Source organism: Saccopteryx bilineata, chromosome 1 (assembly GCF_036850765.1).
Source record: "Saccopteryx bilineata isolate mSacBil1 chromosome 1, mSacBil1_pri_phased_curated, whole genome shotgun sequence".
Classification (NCBI taxonomy): domain Eukaryota; kingdom Metazoa; phylum Chordata; class Mammalia; order Chiroptera; family Emballonuridae; genus Saccopteryx; species Saccopteryx bilineata.
The window spans coordinates 128,883,084-128,900,640 of record NC_089490.1 but is presented as its reverse complement, the minus strand read 5'-3'; the positions used below and the strand labels follow the sequence as shown (position 1 = coordinate 128,900,640).

The 17,557-nt window shown below is 49.2% G+C and overlaps 1 protein-coding gene across 1 annotated transcript; it reads left to right on the top strand.

Annotated features, from left to right (window-relative positions):
• Positions 1–4,654: 4,654 nt before the first annotated feature.
• Positions 4,655–16,878, top strand: KRT79 (keratin 79). The gene is made up of 9 exons (XM_066253232.1): positions 4,655–5,131; positions 6,928–7,148; positions 8,353–8,413; positions 8,528–8,623; positions 13,977–14,141; positions 14,346–14,471; positions 15,119–15,339; positions 15,996–16,030; positions 16,291–16,878. Exons 1-9 carry the CDS (start codon positions 4,655–4,657, stop codon positions 16,494–16,496), a joined length of 1,608 nt encoding a protein of 535 aa, XP_066109329.1. The 3' UTR covers positions 16,497–16,878.
• Positions 16,879–17,557: the final 679 nt, after the last annotated feature.

The window sequence follows — 17,557 nt, the reverse complement described above, 5'->3', positions numbered from 1 at the left end:
CTCCAGCTAGCCGGCCTCATCCTTCCTTTCCCCACGCCCTACAGGCTGATCTAGGAACACTCTGGGTTGGGCCCAAGGATTGTCTTTTGAGGGGAGGGGTGAGGCACACTGACCAGAACCTGGAGGCTGACACCAATGGGCACTGGCCCTTGTTTTATGAACTTGTGTTTGGGCCTCTATTTTTCTAGCTCTCCTGTGAAGTGGAGCAGCCCTCACTTCTTCCTGGGGATGTCTTACTTCCTCTCCTTTCCTCCCCCAACCTCCTCCCACAAATTGTATTGATTGCAAACCACACTTGAAGCACGGTTCCAGGATTGGGGCTACTCTGGCAAACAATACCAAACCCATCCTGCCCTCCTAATGGGTTTAATGTCTCTGCTTCTGGTGTCTCCAGAATAACCACTTTCACCCATGAGACCCATGAGAACCTTCTCAGAGCCCTTTGCCTCCAGGGACAGAGGGCAGCCTCTTACGGCTAATTCAGGTGCCCTGGGTTGAGAGTTAGGGAAGTGTGCTGAAGTCCTTTTGTATTTTTCCCTTCTTCTAGTCCCCTTCTTCTGATGCCCTGATCCTGGATCTATCCAAGGGGGCAAAGCTGGATCTTGTTACCTCATCCCTACCTTTATCTCTGAGCTTTAACCTGGCCCTTCTCCTGGGTGCCCCAGTCAGGTTAATCATTCAGTACTGATGCTGAGCAACAACAGCTTTAAATATGTGTTCTAAGGGCATTTCAAGGAGATGCTGAAGGGACAAAGGTTCTTTGTGGCAACATGCAGCATTGCTGCCATTCCTTCCAGCAATTCAGCTCAGCCCCCAGACTTGCATACTTCACCCAGCAAAACAGAAAGTGTATCACTGCCTAACCCATTCTCCACAGAAAGCAACCAGTGAAATATTTAGGGTTGTTTGTGTCATCTCCTATGGACATCTCACTCCTCACCCCAGTCAGCTTAGTAGGGGCTTCCTTCCAGCCCCCCAGAATGCAGCCTGGGGTGCCCTTCATTTCCTTTCTTTCCACTGATGTTTTAGCATCTCTCGTAGCTTGTTCCCTGGTTAATCCCCCAGAATAGGCTCTATTTCTGACTCAGGACAGTCCTCTCCATCTTTGCTCCTCCTTCTTCCCAAGTCTGGACCAGATTTTCCTCCTCCTGGAAACCTTCCCAATTCCCCATGTCTGAACCTGCCAGACTCTTCCTGTCCCTAGCATGGCCTGGCACTACCCATTGCTGTCCTGGGCTCTGATGCTGTCTGTTCTAGTCTAGGACTCGGCCTGCTTTTCTATTAACCTGGAACCTCTGGGCAGGTTCTTCTCCTGCTCCAAGGATAGGGATCAGCAGCTGAGCTTGTGCTGGGGGCTCTGACGGGCACTTGGGACTGGAACTATAGTCACACTTACCCCTTGACTCTATCCCATCCATAGGCCTATCTGAACATGAGACTGGAAGCTTCTCCTCCTTTCCTCTTTTGCAGGAAGTGAGGAGAATGGGCATGAGGACCAGGTGCTACCCTAGCAGTTACATTGGCTCTTGTGCTGCTCCTCCCATCTTTTACCTCTCCAGCTAGGCTATCTCCAGACTCCATAGTCTGGGTTGTAGAAGGTCAAATCGTTCCCCATTTTAGGGGAGGGAGTGATATGACCTTTCCTCAGGTCCATGGATCTCTCCATCAAAAGTTTCCCAGAAGGAGGCTTGCCAGCCCTCTGTGAGGGAGGCATGAGGGGGTGAGCACAAGGCTCTAGAGCTAGAATTCCTGGGCTTGAATCCAAGCTCTGTCATTTACTACCAGTGTGGCTTTGACCAAGTTACTTAACTTCTCTCTTTGCTTCATTTTCTTCATCTCTGAAAAGACATTAATAATGATACTAAAAGAACCATGTGCAGATGATATCATTCAGGATCCCCAAAGGAAAAAATCCACCCAAGGCAGTTCATTTAAATGAACAGAACAGAAGTGTAGATGTGGCTAAAGGAACAAACAGGATGCAGAGGCCAGAGGTTAAGCCCCTGCCACCAGAGTTGGGGGGTTACTATCTGGTTCCCGGTGAAGGGGTTTCTGGGATATGGGATTTTCAGTGCTAAGCCAGGAGAGTCCTGGGAAAATCAGAATCAGGTGGACACCCTGTGTAGAGCTGGAGACACAGGAGGAAGTGGACTGACCAGGCGACAGAGTTGAGGAACTATGGAGGGGATCGCCTATTGATGCAGCCAGCGCTAAAGCAGGGAGGGAGTGGGAAGAAGTACCTGCCCATTGTACCTCCCGGATATCCTGCTGGGGTCTCCTTCTGGCCACCCCAGCTGGAAGCCAGACAACAAGGGAGCAGCCTGCTAGGGTCAAGGTGGTGAATGGAAGGAGACGAAGGGCGCATGGCAGAATGGAGGCTAACGGTGTAATTGCATGGGAACTGTATAGGCTCCTGTCTGCCCTAAGTAAATGCTGGCTGTAATAATCATGTATGGGGGCTCCTCAAGGCCAGCAACTGTCTTTTCTTCACCCCTCTTTCTTTTCTACTGCTCGGCACCCAATCTGGCCCATGCTGGGTGCTCAATTGTCTCACTTCATTCATCATTTCATTGCTTCTTGTTTTGTTGAAGGGAGGGGCTCTGGGTAGGTGACAGTCTCCAGAGATGGAGGCCCTTGGCTAGAACAGCAGCAGGGGGAGGAAGCCGTTCCTTCTTGGGCTGCAGAGAGAGGTCTGAGTTTGCGTGTCTTGCATGAAATTTGAGTGGAGAGTCAGGTCAGGAGGAGGCACAGTGGCTCCCACATTGTCTGTGCTGGGACTGGTGAGATGTCCTTCCTGAGTAGGAGGAGGCCATCTCTAGGAAGTAACTGTGAGAGCAGGCCCTGGGTTGCCTGCATGTCTGTCATTCGCTCCCGGCACAAACACTGGCATCAGGTAAATAAACATGTGTGGATGTCAGACTCTGGGGAGGGGCGAGATGCGTGCTTGCAGCCCACTCTACTCCCACCATCTTGGCTGCTTTTGACTCAGAGGGCTGACATCACTCCTATCTCTAGGGAGGGGGGCCCCACTCACAACTGTCTTTCCCTCCTACACTCCCATTGGGGAGAGATAAGGGAGGCTGAGAAAGTGCTGGCAGCCTGGGGGCAGGGGACAAAGGTTCGGGGAGCCACAGCTCAGTCCTGCATCACAGGCAGGTGCTCTTTGAAAGGACTTCCCTGGCTTCTGCAACAAACAGCCTGCTTACAGCCAGAAGCAGGCGGGGAGGTCCAGAGAGCTTGAGCGTTGCCAAAAGATACACAGTTCAGTGGGGATTCAGCACCCCCCAGCCCTCCCCAAATGCCCGGTATCTTAGCTCCAAACAGGGAGGAGAATCTCCTCTTGAGCATGAAGGGATGAGTCCTGTGACTGTTCTTCCCCCATGTCTCATGGGAGTATGCTCAAGTTTTTGAAACTGAGAGCTACTCACAGCCTCCCAGTGGCCTGAGGAAGGAGGCCCACAGCCTCCTCTGGGCCTGAAGTGGGCCTGTCTTCCACATGCCTCCCGTGAACGGTGGGGGTGGTCCCGTGTCCTCTCCTTTGGGATCATGGGCCACCGGCTGGAGAGAGTCCCGCTCCGGCCCTGGCACCTGTGTGAGGAGCACAGCCAGTGCTGTCTTCTCCCTTCCCTCAGGCAAGTCTCTTTCCTCTCTGCCCTCCCTTTTCTTTCTGCTGAAAGCTGAAGTGGGTGAGGGGAGACAAGCTCTAAAGTCACCCCCTCAGCACTTGCTCTGTCATAACATTTGGTTAACATCTCCAAGTTTTCCCTGCGGCTGTTCGGTCCCAGGAACCTCAGGTGGGTAGGGCAAGCAGGGAACCGTGTGTAGTGATTTGTGGACCCTATTGGCTCCTTCTGAATCCAGCCTGGCTGGCTCCCTAGGACTGGGAAGGTGGAAATGCTGGGATGCCCCATGGGCCTCGTGCAAGGTTTGTTGAATACATACTTCTTGGATCTGTATCTGTGAACAGCTGGGATGGGATGTGTCCTCCACCCACCTGAGGTCCCTCCAAAGTGGCTGGGCCCATCTGGGGAGGCTCTGCTATGAGATAAATGGTTGGGGGTCTCAGGCAATGGGCAAAGCCCCTGTTTCTTTTCAGCGCTCAGAGAGTGTGCTGTGGGTCGGCAGGTGGGACTGCAGCAGGCCTGGGCACTCTCTCCGTGACCCATTGCCCAATGCTCCCTCCCTCAACACCTGCACAGCCTGGGCCCTGGGGCCTTGTCTTACAACAGGGGCCTGGGACAAACACACAGAACAGAGCCCCATTGACAGAGGTCACCAGGGCTGGGTGGGAGGAGACCAAACCAGCCACTGAGTGGTGGAGGTGGCTGTGGGAGCCCGTATTATCCTGTTCCAGGTCAGGAGAGCCTAAGGGGGGAGAGGGCGGCATCCTGCCCCAAACAGTCTCCACTGAGCACCAACTCCGGAGCACGGGTGATGCGGGAGCAGCCCCTCCCTCCTGCTGGGGGAGAAGGGACTCTCCACACCCCCAGCCCACAGGGCCCCTCCCACTCCTCCTTAGGCAATGGGGCAGGAGTGTCTGTGGCGGTGAAGAGCCAGCCCAGTTGGGAAAAGATAAAAAGCCCATCTGTGGCCCAGAAGCTCCCTGTGCTCCCTCCCAGCTCTCTCAACCCGTGCTCTCGCCCCTCTGACAGCCATGAGACCCTCTGTGTCGCGGCGGACATACTCCACCAAAGGGGGCTTCAGCTCCAACTCTGCCCTTGGAGGGGGTGGGCCCAGGGCCCACACCAGCTTCAACTCTGTGACGGTGTCCCGGAGCAGTGGCAGTGGTGGAGGGGCCCGCTGTGGCCCTAGCATGGGGGGCTTCGGCAGCCGGAGCCTCTATAACTTGGGGGGCAGCAAGAGCATCTCCGTCAGTGTGGCTGGTGGGGCCTCCGCAGGGCGGGTTGTAGGAGGCTTTGGCCATGTCAGTGGGGCCTACATGGGCCTGGGGGCTGGAAGGCAGACATTTGGGGCTGTCTGTCCTCCTGGGAGCATCCAGGAGGTTACTGTCAACCAGAGCTTACTGACTCCCCTCCATGTGGAGATCGACCCTGAGATCCAGCGAGTGCGCACCCAGGAGCGGGAGCAGATCAAGACCCTCAACAACAAGTTTGCCTCCTTCATTGACAAGGTGGGCCGAGGTGAAAGGAGGCAGGGAGGCGTGGAGAAGAAGAAGCAAGGACTCTCAGAGGTGGTGGGCTGGGTGGAGGCTGTTGTAGCACATGTACACTGGTGGAGGTCGGTGAGGTGACTTTTGAAGCTCTTCTGGCCTGAACCTGGGATGTTTAGATGTGGGTGGCTGGACACAATCTTCAGGTTATTACTGTAATTGCTGGGGTATATCTCAGGTCTACTCATGAGACCTGTTGGTCAAGCCCACATGACCGTGCTGCATCCTTTCCTGTGGTCATCATTAATATCACCACACAGCAGCCTCAGCTCATAATTAGGTAATGGATTGTCCTCTTTGCTCATCTTATCAGAGTGGCCCTTATTGCCTTTTGTCATTTGACAGCTGGTAAAGTACCCACCGAGTCCCATCTGTTTTCGATTCTTTCAGTCTTGGTGGAGGCCTAAGGACAAAGAGATGATCAGATACAATGATTGGGGGGGTGTCCTAGGGAAAGCCTCATTTTTGCTTCTCTCATTCCTCCTTGCCGTTCTAGCCAAGAAGCTCAGTTTGGGGTGGAGAATGAGGAGGGTGGTCATCAGTCACCATGAGCTTGGGTATGGAGTTTGATCTGCCTCAGGTTGGGAGTGTCCTGATTCCTTCCCTGGCATCTAGGCAGACTGGGAAGCTCTTGAACTTTTCTCTGACATTTCTAGGTCTGTTTTGCTGGTTTGTCTATTTCTACCCTGAGCCTCCAGGACCGTGATAGGGAAAAAATCCTGGTGGATGACTCTGCCTTGGTTCAGTGATTTGTGGGTTTCTAAAGAACATTTATGCTCCCTTCCTCTTGTGATACCCACAGTGTCCCATGAGGAATCACAATAGGTAACATTGAATCCATTGTTAAGAAAAGAAAATAGAGGTTTAGAGAGGTTGTGTGACTTTCCCGGAATCATACAGGTACTTGGAGGCAGAGGTGTGCCCAGATCCAAGGTCATGGACCTCATGGTCATTGGTGCTACAAGGGTTCATTGCTGCTCATAACAGGTGCATCTGCTGCGTGGCGCTGCTGGGCCACGTGACTGTGGGCCTGGAGTGTTGTGGGGGTGGGACCTGGAAAGACCAGATGGCAAAGGTTGAAGCAAGCCATTCCGCCCACCCTCCTCACCTTCTCCCCTAGTGACTTCTGGTTCTTCTGTAGGACTGTCCCAGAGGTTAAACAAGCAGAAACCTCTCTCAGGCTCTCAGAATCCTGGCCTGGGGCTGGGGCCTGAAAAGTTGTCGTGTCTGGGAAACCCAGTTAGACAAAGAACCTCAAGGGGACTGTTCAACCTTTGCCATGAGCCTTCCCATGAGTCTTTTTAAAAAAGATTTAAAAAATTATTATTATTATTATTATTATTATTATTATTAGAGAGGGGAGAAAGAGAGAGACTCAGAGAGAGAGAGGAAGCAGGGAGGGAGGAGCAGGTCTAGCTCTCATGAGTCTTAAAAAGTCAGATTTACTGATCTAGTTCAGTTTACCCAGAACAAATGAAAAAGAGAAATCCAGAAAGAAGTGACTTGACTGTCACTAACTAGTAAATGACTGAGCTGAAGCTTTTATGTTTATTAATTCTTTAGAGTCCTTGTCATCAGATTGGACTCTCTTTTCTAGCAAAGATTGTTCCCTCAGGAACTCTTCCCTTCATCAAGGCATAGGCCTGTACTGCCTTGTGATGTCCTGGTCATGTACAGATGGTGGCGATGAGCCCTGTTCTCAGGCCTCCTGAGAGGGCGGATGGTGCCAGCCCACCACCCTTCTTGCTCTGGCTCAGGTGCGCTTCCTGGAGCAGCAGAATAAGGTGCTGGAGACCAAGTGGATGCTGCTGCAGGAGCAAGGTCAGAGCTCGGGCGTCACCAGGAACAATGTGGAGCCCCTGTTCGAGACCTACACAAGCAGCCTGCGCAGGCAGCTGGACAACCTTCAGGGTGAGCAGGGGAGGCTGGACTCCGAGCTGAGGAATGTACAGGATCTTGTCGAGGACTTCAAGAACAAGTGAGGACCTCTGAGCAGGCTGGGGCTGTGTGGGGACAGGGAGGGGGCATTGTGGAAATCTGCCCAGAGAGGGCCATCTCCTTTGCAGGGTCCTAGAACCCAAAGAGGGCTGCATCCCTCCGGTGCTCAGGCACTGGACCTGTAGCCTCTGGAGAATTGTCACATTTGTCAATCATTTTGAAAATTCTTTATTATAAGGTGGGGAGAATAGTGTAAGGAACTTATATGTTCTATTACCCAGCTGTAATAATTTTCAACGTAGCCAATCTTGTTTCATTTGTATCCCTACTCACTTTCCTTCCTCCCTTATTGTCTTGAAACAAATCCCAGCCATCATATAATTTAATTCACAAAAATTTTACTGTCTATGTTCATATAGTTAACTACATTACTAGACTTAGTCAACATAAACATAATGCCATAGTCACGCTTAAACTTTTTAAAACAGTAATTCCTCAATATTATCAAATAGCCAGTCAATTTTGAGTGTCCAATTATCCCATTAATATAATACATTTTAAAAATACGGTGTGTTTGAATCAAGATCCAAATAAGGTTAACATATTATGATTGGTTGATATGTATATTTATAATTTTAAGGCACAAGTTTTTCATAACTTTTCCAACAACTTGACATGAGCAATTTCTAAACCTTAAAGTCTCAACAAAAGTACTTGTGAGAAATTAATTGTTTGAAATGCCATCTTGTTGCAAGTGAAGGCAAAGGTCAACCACTATCGACGCATCTCCACCTTTTCCTATAAAGCCTCCTAAGAGCCATCCAAAGAGATGGCTACTTCGACTCCCATAATATTGTACAAATTCTGTCCACATTTCTTAAAAAAAGGCAGGAATATATAATACATATATATTTATGAAGTGAGAGATGGGGAGGCAGAGACAGACTCCCACTACTGTCCGACTGGGATCCACCCTGTTGAGCCCCTTCATTGCTCAACAACCGAGCTTTTTTTTTAGCACCTGAGATGGAAGCCACAGAACCATCCTCAGTGCCTGGGGAAAGGGAGGGATATTTAAAGACTGCACCTCAAGATTTCACTGCTTGGCTGCATTACAGAACTGTTTCCCAAAGGTGTTCTCAGCCAAGATAGAACCCATCAGGGCTTCCTTAAAGCCCAGAGGGTTGAATGCCTTAAAAAGCAGAACTTGGCTAAGCCTGACCTGAATTTTTTCTGTATAACAGATATGAGGATGAAATCAACAAACGTACGGCTGCTGAGAATGAGTTTGTGGTTCTCAAGAAGGTGAGCAGGGTGACAGGGAGGGGGGGCAAGTGGTCCTTTGGCTGCCGAAGTCCTTGGCAGACTCAGAGAGGCAAGAGCCTTGGGGGCTGAGCCAGCCGTTTCCTTCACCCCCAGGATGTGGATGCTGCGTACATGGGCCGAATGGATCTGCATGGCAGAGTGAGCACCTTGACAGAGGAGCTCGACTTCCTGAATCATCTCTATGAAATGGTGAGACAGCTAATGGATAGGGATCATTACATACAACATTGGGATTTCCACAGAGGTTTGATCTGAATTCACCAGTGAAATTTAGTTAAGAAAAGGTAAACCTGGACCTTTAATTAATACTAGCTTCCATTTATTAAGTGTTTAAATGGGCCAGATACTGTGCTAAGCTCTCAACAACTCCATAATATAGAGTCAGGAATACTGAGACTCAGAGCAACTTGCTCATGGTTACATAGCTAGTTAGAGACAGTGCTGGAGTTAAAATCTAGTTCTTAAACTTGAAACTCCTGACTCTTGCTACTGTGTTACACTATGTTCCCCTTCTTGCTTAGTTTGTAATGGAGAAAGGGATGGAGGCGCAGAGCTGAGCAGAGCTGAGATGAGATGGGGACTGAGATTCCAGGTTGGAGCAGGAAGTGAGATGTGGGTAGTGAACAGATCAAAGAATCCAGGAGGGGTCCTGGGGAAAAGGGGGGCTTTGAAGACTTGGGTGAGAAGTTTGAACTTAACAGGAGTTAATCTTAGAATCATAGATTCTATGAGTAGGTATGGACATTAGGGTAAGCTTTCCACTCAGTTTAAAAACCTTTCACTAATCTCCCGATGGGAATCATGTAGACTCTTCTTGAATACTTCTATTTGGGGGGGGGCAAAAATTTCCATTGTTGAACACTTTTATTAGAAAGCTGACTTGAATCTTTTTCCCACGACTTCTGCTTTTGATTGACCCTGATTCTGCCCTCTGGGCTGTACCTATTATCCAGTTATCTTCCATGTGACATGTCTTTCGTAGAACAGCCCTTTAGAGCAGTGGTCCCCAACCCCCGGGCCACGGACTGGTACTGGTCTGTGGGCCATTTGGTACCGGTCCGCAGAGAAAGAATAAATAACTTACATTATTTCCGTTTTATTTATATTTAAGTCTGAACGATGTTTTATTTTTAAAAAATGACCAGATTCCCTCTGTTACATCTGTCTAAGACTCACTCTTGACACTTGTCTCGGTCACATGATACATTTATTCGTCCCACCCTAAAGGCCGGTCCGTGAAAATATTTTCTGACATTAAACAGGTCCATGGCCCAAAAAAAGTTGGGGACCACTGCTTTAGCGGTCAGGATGATTAAGGGATTGAAATCTGTGGTATCTGAAGAGTTTAGGAAACAGAATTCTAAGTCCAGAATTCAGCAAACAGAGGGGCAGGGAGGCAAGTTACAGATACGGACTTTTATTTATGCAGCTTAATATTGTTCTACTTTATGTGTTATTTTTAGGAACCATTTCACCATGTTCCTTACAATCCCCCTGGAATTTTTTTTAACATGAATGCTTTCAAGTGAGATAAGCATCAACAATCTTCCAACTTCCTGTGTTTGGGACGTTGAATTTTTGAAATTGGATGCAATAACTAATGATTCCCCTTTTCCTTGTGCAATGTTTTTGAGGTTCCATCCCATCGTTGTAGGTCGTGGTGCGCACTTTGAAACAGACTCTCTTCTCCATGTATTAGAGATGCCCGATTGGATAGTTGGATACATTAATGATGAATTGGCTTTGGGTTATCTGCAGACTTGATAACTTTTCTGTTTGGTTATTTGCTATTATTTCAGTGTAAGTTATTGATAAACACATTAAAGCCGACAAAGTGAGGACAGGGTTGCCATCCGAGGACTAGGTCTTCCCCAGTGCCTTCCCACCAGGCTGACCTCACAGCACTGATCGGTAATTTGTGGTTTAAATGACACAACTACTTGTAAATCCAGTTAACCATGTTATCATTTGGCCCACATTTTTCTGTCTTATTTTTTTAAAAAGCCAGTGGGAAATAAAGCATTTCCAAAGAGAGGAAAAAAAATTTGCCTTCTCAAAAAAACATTAAAAAAATAAAAAGCTTGGTCAAACAATGTCCATGGCAACCCTTCGGCAGCTCAGTAATACAACCGTGGAAACAAATCCATTTGCCTGAACTTTTCCTTAGGGAAGTATTGCTGGCTCCAAACCTCACACACATTTTATAATTCATACCAGAGGTTCATAAGAGATGGACATCAAGTTTAACTTGAAGAAGTCAAAATTTCTCCCCTTTGAAAATGAGGACATGTGCTGAGTCTGGGGTTCTGGATGCTGGAGCCTCTCCTACTCTCTGTAGTTCTCAAGGATCACGCAGTTCTTTATCTTCTTGGCAATCCTCATGGCCTCCTAGCATATGGTCCTCTGGCCTGGACCCCTGAGATCCCCAACAAGGCCAAGGTGTTTCATATTCTCTGTATCTGTCCTGGGTTTTCATTTCCTCTAAAGCATTCTGCCTTTTCCAGTTTTCCTTGATGGAAAAGAGCAAATGACATAGTTTTCGAGTTGTTGGCTCTGTCTGGGTCTTTTGCCTCCCGTGCTCTCACCTAGAGCTTATCTAGTAGCCCCTGTCCACAGGCTTAGCATTCCCCTGGCTCATCTTTGGCCGTGTTGTTCTTTGTTCAATATCTCTACATAACAAGTCTGGATGGAGCTTGTTGGTGAGTATCCTGTGCCCTCATGCTGATTTCTCAGATGCCTTCCCAGTTTCTTCCTTCCTGGGATCATTGATGGTCATTCATTGTTCGGGGCTTTCTCATTTCCTTTCTTAGGTTCTTATCTCTTTCAGGTCAATGGTTCCGAGCCCTCTCTTCTCAAAGTAAAAAAGCAATTGGCTTTCCTACTCTAAGGCACATGTCTGGCATACACAGAGTTCCTTCTTTTGCTATTCCTTGTCCACCTGACACATATTTACTGACTACTTTTCGTAGGACAACAGAAGGACAAAGTCCCTACTTTTGAGGGGCCTGGGTTACCATGTGATGAGAGCCATGACAACAACAGGGACAAGGTGCATGGAATAAGCTGTGGCTGACCCTTCCTGGGGGGCCAAGGGGAGCTTCAGAGGGTGGCATTTGAATTGGATTTTGAAGAAAGGGTGGGACTTCTAAAGGAGCAAGAAGAGCTGCCAACCAGGGCCCCAGCCTGCACAGTGACACATGGGTATTGTTTGGGGAGCAGCAGGTGGGCCGGGCATTGAGTGTATTGGAGAATAAAGTAAAAAAGTGGACAGGGAAGGTGAGCTAAGGACCAAGCCAGGGTCACTTCCTGTCAAAGTTCCTCCTTGCCTATCTGTACCTCCTTGGGAGCTAAGAATGAAGGCCAGAGCAGTCATTTCCTTTTTGCCTTGTGGGCGAATCAACTGTGATTTCCACTGTGGCATTTGATAATGGATTTCACAGTCCAGTTTCGGTTAAGCCATATATTAAGGAAATCTGGAGGTCCAACCACTAGTTTCTGGCATGTCTTACAGGGAAAGAAAGGAGCCTTATGGCCTCCCTCTGACGCGGAGGTCCCTGTGGGGTCCGGCCCTGCTCCAGTGCCATCGCTCCGGCCTCATCTTGCTCAGATGCTCTCTACCCGCTCTTCCCTTCAGGGTCCCTGCTGTCAAAGGAGGCACATACCTTTTAATCCACAAAGCTCTTTCACCTGCATTGGCTCTGTTTCTTTGGAAAAACTGACTTTTCTGTTCCCTGACTGTAACAAGACTACCCTTATTCAATCTTGGTGGTATCCAGTAGCTAGGTTTTGGCTGTTGTCTTAAAAATTCCAAGTGATTTTCCTCAGGACCACATTCTGTCATGGGACTGAGATGGGGAGGCTGAGGGGGTGATCCTGAAAGTTGACACCAGCAGTGTTGTCATCATGGGGAGGAACTGATATCATCTGTAATAAACAGATGCCTTGCAGGCATCTTGACTGACTTTCAAAGAAGTCTGGGTAAATAATGCATTTTCCTGAGCACCCACCATGAGCCATGAATGGGTCTGAATCTTCACAGCAACTGCACAAACAAGATGTCATGTCATGCTCATTTTACAGAAGTAGGGACTGAGGCTACATGAGGCTCAATGATGACTCTGGTCACATAGCTAGTGAATGTTAAGTTGGGGACTTGACTTGGCTTTGATATCTCCAGAATGTATGTCTTTTCACCAAACCATAAATATTTTAGTGATTGGATTTCTGTCCCCATCCCCTCAACCCATTCCACCTTCTAAAAGATAGTTTTTACAATCTAAATCTAAGTCAACATAGATATCAGTTTTAGCTTGGGTAGTTCTCTCTTTATTTCCGTCTATCTTTATTTTAGCAGATGTCATCTCAAGTTCTGGTGACAGACTCCCTAGTTTTGAGACTGGCCCCTCACTCATTAGTTTGTGATTTGGGGCAAGTTGCTTTTTGTGCTATTGGAAAAATGTGGGTAATGAGTGAGTGCCTGTCAAGTATCTAACAGAGGCCCAATGGCAGTTAATGCTTACTAAACAAGAGCTGTTGCTGTTATTCCATCTGTATCTACTATAATCCCATTGGCTGCAATGAAGCGTCAATATGAGAAAAGCTGGAGACAAGACTAGAATATTTTGGAAGGTGTTGACTTTTAGAGGGAAGATTCTCCCCCCTTTGGGAGCCACTCAAGAACACTGAGTGGGTGAGTGATTTAATTGGAACTGGAGTTTAGGCAGGGAGGACTGCAGGACAGATAGAGGCACAGCCCAACTGGGAGCCAGTGCAGTCATGACCTAAGTGATAGAGTTGGTCTCAAAGTCGGAACACAGAAACCCAACCTGCGCTTCATGTCATCTTTAAATGCCTGTTTATGTGTGAAAGCTGTTGGTCCTAAAAACACAGGGAGGGTCCAAGAACATCACTCTGGTTTATAAAACCACTTGGTCTTTGTCATTCAACTGACTGGTTTCCATCTGGGCTTTAGTCAGACTGGACGCCCTTGGATATGGTGAACTTGGATGTATCACTTCTTTTCTCCAGGTCTTTTCCTTACCTGCCCACCATGGACCACTAGGAATGGTGGTTCAGGTTGTTAACTGGATGAGTGGATAGTGGGCTTTGAATCAGGCTTATGCTTGGCTTGCCAGGCCCTAGTCTGGGAGAAGTTGCCCAGAGAGGAACCTTTTCCCAATTTGCACAAATGCACCCCATGAGCCAGTTGTGGCCCTGCTCGCCTCACATGGTGTTCTGCCGTTAAAGGGACCAGTGAGTGTGTTGGCTTGAGGCCAGCACCAGTTTGAGTGCAGTAAGTACACATTCCCTTTCCTCTGCTTTAATCTCTTGGGAGTCTGCAAGTTCACAGAAAGATGTGCCGTTTATCAGAATGAGAGCCCCATTTCGCAGCTAGAGAGACTTAGGCCTTTTTTGCAGTTGTAGCTCCTTCTAGGGTGTAGTTTGGGGAAGAGCACAGGCTTCTTGATGCCACCTGGACCCCTGTCCTTCATCCTTTGGCTGCTTCCTGGGGATCTAGTGGCAGCTGTTTCTGTTTCTTTAGGAGCTGAGCCAAGTGCAGACCCATGTTTCTGACACCAATGTCATCCTGTCCATGGACAATAACCGCAACCTTGACCTGGACAGCATCATTGCCGAGGTCAAGGCCCAGTACGAACTGATTGCTCAGAGGAGCAGGGCTGAAGCTGAGTCCTGGTACCAGACTCAGGTGAGAAGGATGGCTGGCTTAGGTATGTGAGCTGGGACTGGACCGTCCACCACTGTGAGAGGTCTGGGCCACTGAGTTCCTTGTAGGCCCGGGCCCAGACACATCAGCCGTCTTACATGGGAACCTCTGACTGTGAGGGTGGGCGTGGGGATCAGTGGTTACTCATGTGGGCCTGGAACTATCTGACACCCCTTTGGCTTCTAGTATGAGGAGCTACAGGTGACAGCTGGGAAACATGGGGACAATCTGCGGGACACCAAGAATGAGATTGCTGAACTCACCCGCACTGTCCAGAGGCTGCAGGGTGAAGCAGATGCAGCCAAGAAGCAGGTGAGCCTCTGACTGGGGGCCGGAGGGACTGGCCCCGGTGTTGGTGCATTTGGAGGGTGCTATTTATTGTTATTCTGGGGGTGAGATTGCTCTCTTCCTGGTGGACAGGACACACTCAAGTGCTGGACCATCAACATCAACATACTCTTTTTACAAGAGAGGAAACTGAGGCCCAGAGAAAGGAAGGGATTGTCTAGGATCACATATTAGTGGTAGAGCAGATGGCATGACCAAGACTGATCTCATCTTTAGGACATCAGAGCAGAGGCTAAGGGTTCAAGGGTCCAGGTCATAGCTGCTGACTACATCTAGGGTGTCACTGAAAAGTGTGAACTCATCCCCAGATCTGAATGAAGTATTTGGTCATTGGTGAGATTGTATGATTTATTTTATCTCTTTCGAGGCACTAGGCTGAGCTGCAGCAAGAGGGACTAATATTAGACTTCAGTAAGGACTTCCCTAATGATGGCACATGATCCTGTTTGTGTAATAGCCTCTTCTCTTTCAGATAAATATTTCTGATTTCCTTCTTTCCCAGTTCGTTGTGGTTGGGGCAGATGGGGGATGGTGATGCCTGGCTTAATGGCAGAGAGATGGGTGCAATGACCTTAGAGGGTATTCTCAACACCTCTCATCCCCCTGGACAGTGTCAGCAGCTACAGACTGCCATCGCAGACGCAGAGCAGCGTGGGAATTTGGCGTTAAAGGATGCTCAGAAGAAGTTTGGGGACCTGGACACAGCCCTTCTCCAAGCCAAAGAGGAGCTGGCCCGGCTGCTGCGTGACTACCAGGCCCTCATGAATGTCAAGCTGGCCCTGGACGTGGAGATCGCCACCTACCGCAAGCTGCTGGAAAGCGAGGAGAGCAGGTGGTTACCCTCCTGCTTGATTCTGAGGCCTTCCCAGCCCTGCCCTGTGGGAGACCCTGTAGTTAGCTCTGGTGTCTGGGGCTAGAGGGGTAAGGAAGGAACCATGGGACTGGGCTCCTAACTCATCACCTGAGGGAGACTCTCACTTGTGTTTACTGCCCCTTATTGGTTGGCACAACCCTCAGTAATCCCTATGGTGGTTGGCAGGCCAAGAGGAGCGAGGCTTTTTCTTCTAGCACCAGATTCTACTACCAGTGGAAACTTTGAAAAAGATTCATCATCTCTGTCTTTGGAGAAGTCATGAGACATAGAGAAAATCACCTTAGCCAGAAACTGGGCAGCTCTGTTTCGGCATGGGATTTGTTTCCCATCCCTCAGAGCAGTGGTGCTGTCCATGACCCACATGGGGAGGGAAGGGAGGGCAGGCCTGGCCTGCTGAGGCCCTGCTTCTCTGCTGCACTGGCTTTAAGACCGGCTGGAAGGGCCTGAGACACAGTGTGATCACGTACACATTCTTCTCATGTCTCCTGGTCTTGGTTCTCTGAGAGCTGACTGACTGAACTGATTCACTGTAAAGGCAGAGAGAGGGAGGGAGAGGGCTTTCCCCAGACTCCTGGAACTGCTGACCCTTCTCTTGGCCTTTCTCTTTTCCCCAGGATGTCTGGAGAGTGTCCCAGTGCTGTCAGCATTTGTGAGTATTTTGCTGCCCCACCCCAGGCCGGGCCCCTGTCTTCTGCTCAGTCCACTCAATCTGTCCTTGGCCCAATCTCCATTTGAGCCCCTGGAGATAGGTTCAGGGGGTCCCCAGAGAATGAGTTGCCTGCCCCGGCCTCTCCATGTTTCCCATGGCTCCACTGCCTGATTTTGCTCCTGCCTCTCCTTGATTTCTGTAAGTGCCCAGCCCTCTCTCATCATGGCTTCCCTGCCACAACCAGACCCTTTGTTTTGCAGCGGTGACTGGAAACTCGACCACTGTGAGCGGAGGCAGTGCAGCTGGTTTTGGGGGTGGAATCTCCCTGGGCGGGAGTGGGGGTGCTGCCAAGGGGGGCTTCAGCACCAATGTGGGCTATAGCACTGTCAAGGGAGGACCTGTTTCTGGGGGAACCTCCATCCTACGGAAGACCACCACAGTCAAGACGTCCAGCCGGAGGTATTAGCTGCTGATCCTCGCCAACTGGGGCCCCTGTTGTCCTCTCTCCACCCACTCAGCCACCTCTGTTGCCCTCCCTACCAACCTCCTTAGGAGTAGGAACAGCCCCAGGACCACAGATCCAGTGTATTTTCATAGGATCTGTAGTTTGGGAAGGGCTCAAGTCTACCCAAGTTTCTCCTTGGTTCTGCAATGGGATGGGAGAAGAAGTAAGGCCCCCAGTTTGAGTGATGTGATTTGGGGTGATCATTTAACTACTGAGAGGAGAATGGATTTCTCATTTCATCTTGGCTTCTTACACCTCTGCTCATCTGGTCTGACCTCAGGGTAGGGGAGGGGAGAAGGAAGAGAAGCTAGGAGTGGTCCACAAATGTCCTTCAACTTCCCCAGTCCCCACCGCACCCACCCACTTCTTGAATCTACCCACAGCCCCCTCTGCTGTCTGTACCTGTGATGTGTCTCAATAAATGGCAACTGCAGCTAGCCATCTGTCTGTGGCTCTAGTCTGTCCTGCCTAGGGAATGGAAATTGTCGACTGATTAACTTCCTGATGGTTAAGGCGGCAATAACCACAAGCTTGCTATGCCCCAGTCACCATGCTAAATGCACATTAGCTCAGTATTATCACTACTCTTGGCCTTGGCTCATACTCTCTCCCTTGCAGAGCTCATAGAAGGCTGGAGGGAATACGTAAGTTGCTCAAAGCAGGACCCAGGTACCGAGCAGTTGTCTATCACCCAGCCCATCCCTGCTGCTATTGAACCCTCTGCTAACTCTGTGGGGCAGGCACCATAATTATTCAGTGGAGAAATCTTGGGCTTCAGAACTAAGCAGACTTGAGTTTAAATCTCAGCTCTGACACTTGCTTGCAGTGTGACCTTGGGCAAGTTACTTAACCTCTTTGGATGCCATTTTTCTCCTTTTGTAAAAGCAGGATGTGATGAGAACATGTGTAAAGCATTTGGCTTATGATGACCTTAACAAGAATTGCTTCCCTTTGCTTTTATTCTCCCTGGATTCTGGTTTTTCAGCTTGTTATCCTGGAGTAAGATGATTTCTCTCTCAACC

Bases quoted from the DNA above. Each gene is read 5' to 3' on its own strand.
- KRT79 (XM_066253232.1), top strand. From the start codon at position 4,655: ATGAGACCCTCTGTGTCGCGGCGGACATACTCCACCAAAGGGGGCTTC. The intron at 5,132-6,927 runs GTGGGCCGAGGT...GCTCTGGCTCAG, and splicing joins TTGCCTCCTTCATTGACAAG to GTGCGCTTCCTGGAGCAGCA. The intron at 16,031-16,290 runs GTGAGTATTTTG...TTTGTTTTGCAG, and splicing joins TCCCAGTGCTGTCAGCATTT to CGGTGACTGGAAACTCGACC.